The sequence below is a fragment of the Nematolebias whitei genome, chromosome 21 (assembly GCF_014905685.2).
Source record: "Nematolebias whitei isolate Nwh7 chromosome 21, NemWhi1, whole genome shotgun sequence".
In the NCBI taxonomy this organism is placed as follows: Eukaryota; Metazoa; Chordata; class Actinopteri; order Cyprinodontiformes; family Rivulidae; genus Nematolebias; species Nematolebias whitei.
The window spans coordinates 21108744-21121684 of record NC_056518.1 but is presented as its reverse complement, the minus strand read 5'-3'; the positions used below and the strand labels follow the sequence as shown (position 1 = coordinate 21121684).

The window sequence follows — 12941 nt, the reverse complement described above, 5'->3', positions numbered from 1 at the left end:
TTTTTATTTAATTCTCATCTTCAGAGCTGCATTATTCTGCCTTGTCCATCCTCCTGTTGGTAAAAAAGTACATTAAAAAAAAAAAAAAAAAAAAAAAAAGTGTTACATCCATCTTTGGTTGAATACGCAGACTTACCTCAACAAATTCAAGAAAGTCAAGCGCAGTCCCTTTAGTTTGGATTCTTGTTTTCCTTGTGGGCGTTTCTCCACTTCTTCCTCATAACTCAACCTCTTTGAACCATCTGCACTTTTCGTGAACTCCAATTTTGTACGAATTATTGGCTGGAGATCCACTTCAGGCTCCGTGTCCATTTGAGAAAGCTCTCCCATGGCAGGCTCGTTCACGTGGACAGGTCGCTTTGCTCCAGCTTCGGTTTCCTCAGCGTCTGGTGTGGTTTCTTTTGGCTTTTCAGCAAACATGAGATTTACATTAATCCCAGTAGAAAGAGATGAGTCAGCCTTTGCAGCAAAATTCCCAGATCTTCCCAACCTGTTCCTTGGCAATTCAGCAAAAACTTCACTGCCATGTGAAGAAATAGGCTTTCCATCAGTCAGTGGGACCAGTTTCACATCCCACAGCAAAGGGTCACCTATGCCTTTTGTTAGACCATCAACCTCATTTGTGAGTGAATTCAGAAAAGCCTTTTCATCTGCGCTCGAACGCTGCTGCTCAGGATTACCGCCAACACCTGGCTGTGACTGAATGGACAAGTCATCTCCAAATGGATACACATTTCCAGGTTCAGCCTGTGCAGGTAGCCACAGAGTTAGCCTGGTGGTTGGGTCCTGACTCACCATCACTACACCCTGGGGTGAAGACTCAAGCGTGCTTTGTGACAAAGAGGAAGCAGAAACAATCAAGTCTTCTGGGCGACTGGGAGCGTTAGACATCATGGTGGTGGGTAAAGAGCTGAAGGTTTGGGGTTTCGATTCTGGAAGCGTAGGGTTCAACTCGTGATCATTGTCCACAATGACCATGGGCCCAATGCTGACCACAGCTTTGGCATCTGAAACATCAAATCAGCTCAATGAGCCACTTTGAAAGCAGAAAAGAAAAAAAAAAAAAAAAAGTGAAAGCTTGAGCACTCACCATCAGAAAGAGTCTTGAATGATTGGCCTTTACACTTTGAGTGACAGCAACTACAGACCTGTGTAGCCCCATTTAGTTCTTCCCATCTGGAAGAAAAATTACAGCTTAAACATCTTTAAAAAAGGAGGGAGGAGATATGCAAGCAGCACAGCCAAATACCTTGATTTATTCACATTATAATTGCAGGACTTTGTAGCAGAGGTGAGCCCCCGATCCAAGATGACCACACTACAGTGGATGTACAACTTGGAGAGAAACCAATAAGTCATCACCATCCAGAAACATGCAAGACAACATGCTTACCTTACCTCAGAAATTAGACTGGATGTATTCAGCATGAAGTTAACCACATCTGCTCGGTTGGTGGCTGCAAACCGAGCAACTGTATACGGAGAACCAAATGAGGATGCACACCTGCCAGGAGGTCAGAGATTATTAACGGCCAAATAAAGTTTTCATCCACCCAGCCATCAGAGTGAAATACTGCTTACCCTTTGTTCAATATGACTGCATGTCTGGGTCTAGTTTGAGGTTCAGGAGATGCAGAGACAAAGCAGGAGTGGATGAAAAGCTGCTGATCTGGTCTCGTTTTGGCAGAAACCTGGAGATGGACTACCTGACCTCTTTTATAGAGGTTGGACTCTGCAGTGGTGGTCCAGGAAGCTGCAAGAGAATATAACACTCTATTAAAAGAAGAAGTGGTCCAGACAAAAAAAATAAAATAAAAGTTGTCCCAAGAAATACTTACAATTCATGGCTTGGATATCAAAGCTCTTTGCATTCACAGATTGTTGAGAGATGTGGTTTGGATCAGTATACGACCTGGAGAGACATGCAGTTGTGTTAAGGGATAAGTTCGGGAACAATTACAGGTGTTTCGTTAAGGCAGGTGGCACACCTCTTTGGGATGCAGGAGATGTGAATTGTGGAAGGAGTTTGCCACCAAGTGGGATTTGTTTTGAGGTTCAAATGGAGGGAGTTGGTGAAAACTTGCCAGCCGTTCTGGAACTGCAAGACAGTGATATTAGAAAGCTCTTAAAAGTATTCAAATTAAAACCAGTGGTGAAAAAAAATAAAGTTTTACAACCAACCACAGGTGTAGTTCCACACTGATCCAAGTCATAAACAAAAACAAACTGGTTTGGGAGCTCTTTGTTGCTATAGCAACCATCACCCAGCCATATTTCCTCCTCAGTCAGCATCAGGCCGGAAGCCTTCTTCTCCACCACCAGAGTTAGCTTGGTTTCATCACAGAACACCTGAACTCTTGGAGCGTTGATGGGAGGGATTTCACCAAGCATGTGAAATCCAGGGCTCCACCTACGCAAAGAGCTGAAGAGGTTGTCGAACGGCGGGAAGTCAAAGTTTCTATCGAATGGAAAAAGCCAGCTATTGTCAAAAGAGCCTCCGAAATCCTGGGGAAACATGGCATCTTCGAGTCTACCAAAAGACTGAGCGGCAAGAAAATGGCCAAGAAAAATGAAAAGAACTTGCTGAAGCGTCCCCATTGTGAGCCATAAGCAGGGCCAACAGCTTTGTGTTTCCCCAAGCAGCGTGTGTCATTAATAAGACGATGTGAAAAGAGCACAGGTGGTGGCAATCAAATTAATTAGCCTCACAGCCAATCACTCCTCTTTAGACAGGACCGTGGGATTCTTTACTCACGCTCCAGCAACGTTTTTGATTCCTTTATTATGGCAATATTTACAGGTAGATGCAAGTTTTTAAAGCATTATCAGAACTAATTGTGTTTCTCATTTGTCTGATGAAACAATTTGCTGTTTTTATTCCATTACACTTAAGAATGTTGAGTTATTTCCGAATATTTTAATCATTTTTAGACAGAACATAATAGATTTAGATTTTTTTTTCATTCAAAGATAATAAAAATTCACAGATAATAAAAAAATAAGAAGTTAACAATAAATAGACAATGCATCAGTGTTCATTCTTCCTGTATGGTGCCTGTTGTGGGCGGGGCTTCCTCGTAGGCAGGTGATAGGCGGGGCTTGTTTGTCCTCAGGTGAGTAGTAGCAGTTAAGGAAGTTGAGGAGCCAACGAAGGTGACGAGGCACCAAGCCGTCAAAAATGGTTTTAGTAATAATTTTCACTTTGTTCTTTATGATCTGAGGGGATTCATAATCCAGCATGGGGAGGACAGGTATGTAGCTGCACTCTGGTGTGTGGGATTTGTGAAAGTGGGGGAGATTAAAGGTGTTGTTATGAAAGTTTTAGGCGTGGTCTGTGCGTCAAGTTGAGCTTCCGCGGGTTTTTATGGGTATTAGAGTTTTCTTTAAAGTTTTCCCTTTTTATCATAATGAAAAATTAAAGTGTAGCTGTTAATTGTGGGTTGATCATAATACATCTATAGCCACAGTGGTGAACATTTTAAGGCATCACTGGCTTTCTGCACATTTTCTTCCACCATTAAACGCTCATATCTCCATTATTCAACTGAATAATTTGGTCTGTATTGAATTAATGACGTGTGAGCTACTGGTACCATTAACTAAACTGAATAGGACTCATTAATGCTTAATGACAATCCTAGTTTCATCCTGAGCCAAAATATCCTAATATATCAGACACATTTAAAGTAAATGCACATTTTCTGTTAGTACTTTTGCATATAATGTACTATGTATTACTGCAGTAGTTCATAGTGACTGTTACGATCCGAAACATTGCCAGTGTTTGCACGCTTGAGCATAAGAGGACAGCAGCAGCAATCCGACACCACCCTGCAGACCCCTCAGGTCAGGTGAATGTGATGGTGGAGGTTCAGACACCCCACGCCCAAGGCTTTGTCCTGTTTGGGCTCAGGATCAGTTTACTCCACTTCCCCTTTGAGTAGAACTGTCACCACACTGTTAATGCATGGAGGATGGCAGGAAGGGGTATTTTTAATCACTGCATGGCTCATAGGGGCATTATTTTACATATTACTGCTTTAGTTTTCTATCTGCATGACAGAACTCGGTTGTAAACAATATTTTCTGCATGTACCAGGGCTATGCTGTGCCAGCCTCAAAGACAACAAAGTCTTGATGAAGATGGGGCTGGCCCTGGTTCTGGTGGGCCATGTCAACTTCCTTCTGGGCGCACTGGTGCAGGGGGTCGTGCTCAGACACATCAGTGTGGAAGACAGGATCGGGACTCTGGTGTACGCCATTTCTAACGTCGTTGCCATCGTGGCAGGCTTGATGGTGAGTAACCGTGCGTTACCCTGCTGATGGAAATCATTTTATAGCTACAAATTTAAAACTATGATGTCAAATGTTAAAAAGTTACCCTGACCTGTATCACTGTAGTTTTCCACACAAACTGATATGCAAATCTGAAATGTGGGTTTACACTCATGGTAAACAAAGCACTTAACTGAATCCACTGGAAGCTTAGATACTTTATTCAACAAATCTTAGTGTAAGTACCAATAACTTTAAAATTGTTGGACTTCTAAACCCAAAGGGTTCTTTCATGGACGTCGCCATTGTTGACCCATTTGTCACTTTAGGTCAAACATTAGGTTGTTGGCAGCCATTTCCAAATTTTGCATAGAATTTTTCATTTAAGGACATTTCCATCATAAAAGGAGAATTCAATCATACGATAAAAAAGATGTTCAGATTCTGTTTTTGACCCATCTTTATGACAGTAAGTGTCTTTGATCATAAATGTCATTCATTCTTTCTGCTTGTGTTCCTTCAGGGAATTATTAGTGGAATAACAGCGATCGTTCTGTCTAAAAACAAGAAAATCAGGGTCCTGGTAAATACTTCTCCCACCTCTGTCATTTGCTGCCTCCTGTTGGGACATGTCTTTTTGTTACACTATAAGTGCATGTGTTTGGAGATTACAGATTATTTAATGCTACGGTTTTGTCACTGAGGAGTCCCTTCTTTGTCCAACCTATGTTGTCATTACAGAAGCTGGTTCTGGTGGTCTTCAGCTTCCTGACAGGTCTCTTGGGACTCGCCTCAGCCACAGGCTTGACAGTGTCTGCCATCAGGACTATGATCTATAAAGGAACAAAAATTCTAGAAACGCACTGCAAAACTACTACTAGTGACGCCGATTCGTCGAGCATCACATACGAATGTCCTTTTGATCCAACTCGTCTTTATGTGAGTGCGGTTTTCTTTACGTCTCCTCAGCAGTTTTTTTTTTTTTTTAAACTAATTTTTTTGTTACATTATTCAGGCGACCATAGTCATTTTGTGGGTGCCTCTCGTCATGATGTCCGTCGTGGAATCGGTGTTCGCCTTTCGCTGTTTTGCAGCCTGCATTTCCTTCCTTCGCAGGAAGATGATCAGTTCTAGGGTAAGCTGCTATCACCTCAGAGATGCTTTAAACGTGCGTTATCACGTGCATGTATGTTGCGTCTTAGTCTCATAATGGAGAAAAAAAAAAAGGTTTTGCTGTGCTTACCTGTTGAAATATGGAATATTAAAGGAATAATTTCCATGCAGACCCTGATGTAAATATTCAGGACATCAAAAATGGTTTAAGGCAGGGTGTCCAAAGTGTGGCCCGAGGGCCATTTGCGGCCCTTGGCGTGAGTTTGTGCGGCCTTCGACTACAATTAAAGAATGGCAATTTTGACCCACAGGCTTAAGAGGTTGATGCAGATAGACCTTTAGATTTAATGTGAATACTTTAAAAATTTTTAAGTTTAACAGCAAAACGGATGAAAATAATCTGAAAATGAGTTAAATTAAATACAAAACAAAAATTTAGCTATAATTAGTCCCTTTATCTACAACAAATCTTCACTGACTTACCAAAAAGCAGAATTTTGATAATAATTCATAAAACTTTGCTAAATATAAAAAGTGTTTTTCAAAGAAAATAATTTCAGTTGAGTTAATAATTAACGATGGGGAGAAATTGGGACATTTTAAAAAGAATATAAAGTATCATCGACGTACAAGTTGATCGTCATCAGTGTCTCTTCAAACTTTCTATGAATCTGTTTAGTGACCGCCAGCTGTTTTTCAGAACTTTGACCCATTCGGTTGAAGTTCCATCCCCTTTTTTTAAAATAACTAATTTTAGTTTTCCTATGAAAATGCAAACTTTCAAAGCACAAGAAAACAAATAATAGTCCCAATAAATCTAATAAATTAAATTATATTTAAAAAACCACCAGTTGTTTATGAGGCTCCTAATGCTCTGGATCTATAAGAATATAAACTAAAAACTTTTAATAAGTTAAAAACGAGGATAAAAAAAAAAATCACGCTTTAAAAAAATATTTATTCTTGAATTCAGATTTTTCTCACCCTCGAGTCCTTTTGATCTCTCTTGTAAATGAGTGCTCGAGGCTCAGTGGGATTTACCTGTCTAAATAAAGGTTGAATGAATGAATTTATCTAGACAGTTCTGGCTCATCTAGGAAAATGTTTGGACACCCCTGGTTTAAGGTTAAACAGAAACACATTAAAAGACTGAGTTGTAAACTAACATCTGTTTTATCGTGTTCTCACGCATCGATTTCATGCTCAGAATGAGTTGACTCAGCTACTACCACATGATTTTAGCTCTATCTGTAAAATTAAAACATTTGTGTGTTGGCTGATGTTGATCAGCTGTGGAAACCATCTCTAATCATGTGACCCCCAAAAGTTTAGCAATTCCAGATGTGCATCCAATGATTGAGTTAGATATCAATTATTCATGTTAAATAAAAAATTGACATTGTTACCAGTTAACATGTAGATGGAGGAAAGTACCACTGTGTCCAATTTAAAAGAATATTCTCCAGCTGTACATCTTAGTATTCAGTAAACATTTTTAACACAACAAACTTCATGCTGCCCGTACTTTTAAGTTGGAGCAGAATCAAATTAATCCAGTTATTTTCTCCTTTTAATATATTTAATTTTCTTTCAGGTGCGTGGAAAGAAAAGAGATGAAAGCTCGGCTCCAGCTGAAGAGACGGGAGCTGAGGACGAGCCCGCTGAGCAGGACGACCTGCTGGGCGGCAACACTGCAGCTGAACGAAATGCCTGGGTCTAAACCCCGCTGTGTTCATCAGCTGGATAAAACTGTGTGAAAGGCTTCTGTTACACTTTAAATGTCTGAACATATTTGGACCAAACAAGAAGCTGGTGCATTTTACTATTTATGCTCTTAATACTGTTACATTGTTTTGAAATACTCGTTCTAAAATCTGCTTCTTTTTTTTTTTAACCTTTTTACATTTAAAATATTATTGAACTATCATGAAACAAAGCTGCATTTTTGTAATTAAAACCAAAGTTTTAACCTTTTTTCTTAGCTCGTGCCAGTGTGGTTGAATTTAAATATTAGCCAGATGTTAAGTGGAACATGTTTACTATAGTTTTCAGAATACAAATATTTACATAAATATACACAATGAAGCGTTCTGGACATTTGCATTGCCTCACCAGAGGATGCTAAGCCCAACACAGGATCCTTTTAAAGGAACATTTGGGAAATTATAGGCAAGAGTTCTAAATATGCCAACAACAACAAAAAGTCGCCATTTCCGAAAAATGTACAAACTAAATCATATCCTAAAATAAAAACAAAAAAAACCTAAGTTTGTTGACAATGTGCTACATAAACACCAACTTTTAGAAGAAATATTACAAAAAAGGATCAATTTCTACATAATTCAACTACCGGTACATCAGAAAAGGCACAAGACAAAGGTGAGTGTGAAGAAAACAAAAGTACCCCAAAATATCATAAAAACATACAAGCCAAATCATTTTCAGAGTTCTTCACAAGAATAGAGCAAATACTGTAGCGGTGAAAAGATGAACATTCATACAAAAGCAACCACCCCCCCCCCCCCCCCCCCCCCCCAAAAAAAAAAAAAAAAACTGACAAACTGTAAAGATGCTTTTGAAAAACCAATCCTAAAAACATCTGGATCCCCATCCCATTCAGAGGGAGTCGGACCTCGTTTTAAAAGGAACAACCCTTCATTGATTTCCACAGCAGCAGTTCAAAAAACAATTTATTTAGAAAAAACCCTCTTTAATAACAGCTGAGGTCTGGTGCACTGGCATCACTGGGTGCGAGAACGTCAAGATGTCTTGGACTCCTCTTTTGGCCTAAAGGACCCGGATTAAAGGAATGATTAACGCCTCCTGTTCACCGCATCATGGTCAATATGTGCATGCTGTGTTTTCTCACTTTGATGTGTCCATTTCCTCCTCTGGCACCTTCTCCTCTTCTTTTACATCTTAAAGAAAACAAACAAACAAAATCCAGTGACAAACTTCAAATAAAAAGTCTTTGGTAAATTTGTCCAAAAATTAAGAATGAGGAAGAGATGAGAATGAAAAAAATAAAAACTGTGATACCTTTTGTTTCCTCCTCACCTTTCTTCTCTTCTGCCTCCTTCTCTCCGTCGGTTTTGGCTCGCTTGGCTTTCTTGTAGCTCGCTGTATTCCTGCGGCCTCCTTCACCCTCATCCTCAGAGTCGGAGAACTCTTCGTCACACGCTATCCTTTTGTCTTGAGCGCGAACTGACAAGTCAACGGAGAGCGGTTAAAATAAAACCCTAACTTCAGCTGCAAGGGAGCCCGTCTCGTAACGGTGAGAAATGCGCTTACTTGATACGCGCTTGTTGGCATCTTCCTCCTCGTCTCCACTGTCCTCGTGCGCGACGTCTTCTGGGATGGCTTGCATCTGAACACCAGGGGCGTGAGGCAACATGCGCAGGTTCTCAAACAAGCGCTGCCTGAAGAAGGGCATCAACAGACAGTTAAAAGATAATTAAAAAAACATTAAACACACATTCATTCATTCAGCCTTTATTTATAGAGGCTAGCTTCATTGAGCCACAGGGACTCATTTAAAAGAGGGACCTGTAACACACTACATACAGTAATATCTTAAAAATAACGTGACTGCTGAACCACAAACAATGCATTGATTTTAAAGAACATTCCTCACATATCTCACAACATGCATATTGAATTAGTTTCAAGAACTCACTTGATCTTCTCCAGGTAGTCATTGGTGTTCTGATTAGTCATGTTGGAGGGGCTGATGTGCAGCTTGAAGTCTGGTCCAAAGTACTCAAAGTAGTCGTTGTATGGAAGCTCTGTCAAGTCAAGAGGAAAGATTTTCGATTAATGTACATTTTAAAACTATTTATTTTATGCTTTTTAGTGGTGGAGCAAAAACAGCTGTTTAAAATCTGTTGAGCTGACAGTTCAAATGATCTATTCGAGACTAAACTGGGATTATATCACAGAGGAAATTCTACACAAGGTGTTTTTTGTTTTTTTTTTGTCTGAAGACCTGAAACTCCAGTTAGAGCAGGTAAGACAGTTCACATCACAATTTTTCTTATTACCATTCTTTAAAAAGCAAGCTTCTTAAAGGAAAGCGCTGTGGCTGAAAACACAAAGAGGACTCCTGACATTTGCAAGTTAAAAATCTTCTACGACGTAATGTCTTCTCAAAGTGGGCGTGGCAGCGCAGAGGTTAGAGAAAGTGTCTTACATAAAGAAGCTTTAAAAGTTGATACATTTAACTTATTATCTAAAGGTTTATTTTTTTTAAATGCTCTAAACTCAAACCCAGAAGTTTTTTTCTGGAACGTGTGAAACTGTACTATAAATTTTTTATACATTTAGCCTCTGGGGAGAAATAAATAAAGTGGTGCGATGCTCAATTCATGAATTACATTGATCAAATCAAACTTTAAACACTTTAATTAACCAAGTATCCTCCTTGATAATTAGGACTATTTAACTCTCAAATCTGTAATTTGACCTGCAACTGTCTAGCAAAAATACAAAAAAAACAAATGTATCTTGCTTTTGCACTTATTGATTCATCAACAGTGTAAATACAACAGGTACAGAAAACTTGTGTTAACTTGTATAACTTTGTTTTGACAGACTTGCATAAATGCACAGTAAATATAGATGCAACTCACTTCCATAGCTTGTGTAATGTTGAGCTCCCAGTCTGACTGGAAGTAATGTTTTTTTTTTAGTCTTTAATAGTAAAAGAAACTTTAAAAAGCTATAGCTGGTCTGTGTCAAGCTCTTGCAAATGTATTATTTTTAATGTAAAATCAAGCTCAAGTGTTTAACCATTAAAAGTATCTGATTTCCAATGAAAAGCTCATCAAATGGAGCCACATAAGCATTACCGTTGGGGATGGAGCAATCAAGGGCCACAGCAGTCTCGAACGTCCAGCAGCGTGCCACGTTGCGGATGGTATAACCGCCTCCACCAAGCATCAGTAGCGGCAAGTTGAAGCCCCTAATGTACTCCACACACTTGGCATGGCCTAATAAATAAATAAAGAAACACATTAAAAACACCACTTACTTAAAACTTAATACTTAAAACTACTCACCACACCACAAGTCAATAAATTCTTTAATTTAACATACCTTTGATGGTGAGGTTAAAGCAACCAAGCCTGTCCCCGGACAGAGAATCAGCTCCACACTGGAGGACCACCGCACTGGGCTGGTACATCTCCATCACCTTGGCCATGATCTACAGGAAAAGAGAAAGAGCTCTCAAAATGCATCTGTGAATAAATATGAAATAAATACTACGAAATTACAGAAGTTCTCACAGGTTTGAATATGGCTTCATAAGACTCGTCGTCAATCCCATCTCTCAGGGGATAATTCACAGCATAATATTTGCCCTTGCCAGCACCAATGTCCTAAAGAATACAAGATATGCATCAATAAAATACATTGGAACGTTGAGTTTTAGAAATATAGTCACCAGACGTACCCTAAGGTCACCAGTGCCTGGGAAGTACTCTCCATACTTGTGGAAAGACACAGTCATGACACGATCAGTGGTGTAGAACGCCTCCTCCACACCATCTCCATGATGAATATCGATATCAATGTAAAGAACTCTCTGGTGGTATCTAAAGACAAGAAAAGCAGACTCTGAATCCAGAAATTGTATGCATGGTTTAAGGGTTCAAAATGCACAATCTAATATTGATAGAAACACTTAAGTTTGAAGAGATATTTATATTTCAGGGTTTTCTACTCACTTAAGTAACTCCAGGATAGCTAGGACGATGTCATTGACGTAGCAGAACCCCGAGGCCTCCGACTTCTTGGCGTGATGCAGACCTCCGGCCCAGTTGATTGCGATGTCTGTCTGCTGCTTGTTCAACTTTACAGCACCGGCTGGAGCGCAGGAAAAGTGGGAATTCAAAGTCTGCCAACAATGAACTTGGAATAATGCAAAAATTATATCTTTTTGAGTTACAATTCAAAAACTTACCAACTGAGCCCCCAGCTGAGAGTTGGCAGAACTCAAATAAACCATCAAACACTGGACAGTCCTCTCCCACATTAACTGTCAAACAAGCACACAGAACCCGCTTTAGTATTACTAAGGGCGCTACTTAAATGTTTAAGTACCTTCTCTGGCCAAACTCACATCTCTGCATTTGTTTGCTGTATTCTGACATGTTGTCTGGTCTGATGGAGCGCAAGAACTTGATATAATCATCGCTGTGATACTTGGTCATCTCTTCACCGCTGGCTTTGTGCGGACGCTGCGACAAGGAAAACTGGTTAGATCCTCAGACACACAACAAAAGATGAGGCATTTGCATTTACAAACAGTATGCTTGATTTGCCATACATATATCTCCATCTTTCTGTAGAGGCCATAGTTGAGCAGGAGGTTGTGTGTCATGCGGATCCGGTGGGGCTTCATGGGATGGCCCTGACCATAGTAATAATTCCCAACATCACCTAAAGTGGCAAAAATACAACAAAGTATGATGGTTAATGTACCAAAATAAACAATACATAAAAATAAGTGAGAAAAACGACTGTACTACTTAAAACATATTAATGGAGAAAAAAAAGAGGTGCAAAAATGTATCAGTCAAAAACTGATGTTCGTTAAGTCTGCTAAAATACTGAAATCAGTTTTAATATAAAATAATATAATACAAAAATAACTACACTGTAGATTGTTGACACACAAAACGGTTAATTTAGATCCAAACAATTTTACCCTCAAAATACCAACTTTTGTAAAAATAAGAGCCTTTATAAGCCTAAACTGTTAAAACTAATTTGTTGACAATCAACTCATCCCCATTGTTAGCACGCTGGCTAGTCGACTAATCTTGCCAAAGTACTAAAATCTTAGTAAATAGATACATTAAACTGCATTTTAAGAAGCATGAATGCCTTTAGCGAAGCCAGATAAACATTTTCGGACATGTTTTCCGAAATAGAGCAAGGCTGAGATGATGAGAGTCGACAACATCTGTCGTTAGCCATGCTAGCTAAGGTTAGCAGGAGATGAGGGAAACTCGGATCTTAGGACTTCTTCCAAAAACGCGTCCGTTTGCTGAAGTGTAATCATGAGTGTGCTCACCGTCGTAGTAGTAGCAAACTTTTTTCTTTATTCCTTGGGAAGTAAATGCCATTGTTTGTCTTCTATTTTTGGAGGGGCTGGCTTTTTATAAAATCGCGCACACACACTGCAGGAGAAGAGGAGGCTACGAGATGAATACGGTGTAATTCCAGTGACTGTCCGCAGGGGGCGACAGAGGTAACAATGAGCTCTCAGAGCCGAAGAAGCACTTCCGTCTTTAACTTGTTGCTTCTTTGCGCCTGGTTAAAGTGAACGTTTCAGAGATCCCATACGCTATTTTAGTTTATTTTTTAGTTAAACCAACGCCTGCTTTTCTTAATCATACGTTTGTTAGGCTTTCAGTTTTCTATCCAGAAATAGATTGTGCATATTAAAAAAAAAAAAAAAAATTCCTTCTTGGAGAAATTTCAAATAAACAGTTGTTTAAATTCCACAAAGATACTTTTTTTATGATGAAGAACAAAAAACTTTATAT

The 12941-nt window shown here is 39.4% G+C and overlaps 3 protein-coding genes across 4 annotated transcripts; 1 reads left to right on the top strand and 2 right to left on the bottom strand.

The window, feature by feature from the left end:
* Window positions 1-2625, bottom strand: zpcx (zona pellucida protein C). Its single transcript, XM_037695492.1, has 9 exons — window positions 2182-2625; window positions 1989-2098; window positions 1839-1912; window positions 1582-1753; window positions 1399-1504; window positions 1250-1335; window positions 1091-1176; window positions 137-1007; window positions 1-53 (listed from the first exon to the last, which is right to left on the bottom strand). Exons 1-9 carry the CDS (start codon window positions 2596-2598, stop codon window positions 32-34), a joined length of 1944 nt encoding a protein of 647 aa, XP_037551420.1. The 5' UTR covers window positions 2599-2625; the 3' UTR covers window positions 1-31.
* A 1431-nt stretch (window positions 2626-4056) lies between these two features.
* Window positions 4057-7108, top strand: tmem54a (transmembrane protein 54a). The gene is made up of 5 exons (XM_037695382.1): window positions 4057-4296; window positions 4799-4858; window positions 5017-5214; window positions 5291-5410; window positions 6983-7108. The coding sequence occupies exons 1-5, from the start codon at window positions 4057-4059 to the stop codon at window positions 7106-7108; spliced, it is 744 nt and encodes a 247-aa protein (XP_037551310.1).
* Window positions 7109-8012: 904 nt separating this feature from the next.
* On the bottom strand, window positions 8013-12588 carry LOC119427172 (probable histone deacetylase 1-B). Of its 2 annotated transcripts, none has more exons than XM_037694752.1 (14): window positions 12467-12588; window positions 11717-11829; window positions 11510-11627; window positions 11351-11425; window positions 11115-11253; window positions 10841-10982; window positions 10674-10766; window positions 10483-10591; window positions 10236-10376; window positions 9065-9173; window positions 8680-8807; window positions 8428-8592; window positions 8258-8306; window positions 8013-8175 (listed from the first exon to the last, which is right to left on the bottom strand). In XM_037694752.1, exons 1-14 carry the CDS (start codon window positions 12516-12518, stop codon window positions 8148-8150), a joined length of 1461 nt encoding a protein of 486 aa, XP_037550680.1. In that variant the 5' UTR covers window positions 12519-12588; the 3' UTR covers window positions 8013-8147. The 2 variants fall into 2 exon arrangements, with proteins under 2 accessions (XP_037550680.1, XP_037550681.1); XM_037694753.1 differs by having other exon boundaries at window positions 8446-8592.
* Window positions 12589-12941: the final 353 nt, after the last annotated feature.

Excerpts from the sequence above, each read along its gene's own strand:
- zpcx (XM_037695492.1), bottom strand. The coding sequence starts at position 2,598 with ATGGGGACGCTTCAGCAAGTTCTTTTCATTTTTCTTGGCCATTTTCTT. Across the intron at positions 1,177-1,249 it reads TATAATGTGAATAAATCAAG|ATGGGAAGAACTAAATGGGG; the intron begins GTATTTGGCTGT and ends TTTTTCTTCCAG. Across the intron at positions 54-136 it reads ACTTTCTTGAATTTGTTGAG|GAGGATGGACAAGGCAGAAT; the intron begins GTAAGTCTGCGT and ends TTTTACCAACAG.
- tmem54a (XM_037695382.1), top strand. The coding sequence starts at position 4,057 with ATGACAGAACTCGGTTGTAAACAATATTTTCTGCATGTACCAGGGCTA. Across the intron at positions 4,859-5,016 it reads ACAAGAAAATCAGGGTCCTG|AAGCTGGTTCTGGTGGTCTT; the intron begins GTAAATACTTCT and ends TTGTCATTACAG. Across the intron at positions 5,215-5,290 it reads TTGATCCAACTCGTCTTTAT|GCGACCATAGTCATTTTGTG; the intron begins GTGAGTGCGGTT and ends TACATTATTCAG.
- LOC119427172 (XM_037694752.1), bottom strand. The coding sequence starts at position 12,518 with ATGGCATTTACTTCCCAAGGAATAAAGAAAAAAGTTTGCTACTACTAC. Across the intron at positions 10,377-10,482 it reads CTTTAACCTCACCATCAAAG|GCCATGCCAAGTGTGTGGAG; the intron begins GTATGTTAAATT and ends TTTATTTATTAG. Across the intron at positions 9,174-10,235 it reads TGATTGCTCCATCCCCAACG|AGCTTCCATACAACGACTAC; the intron begins GTAATGCTTATG and ends TTGACTTGACAG.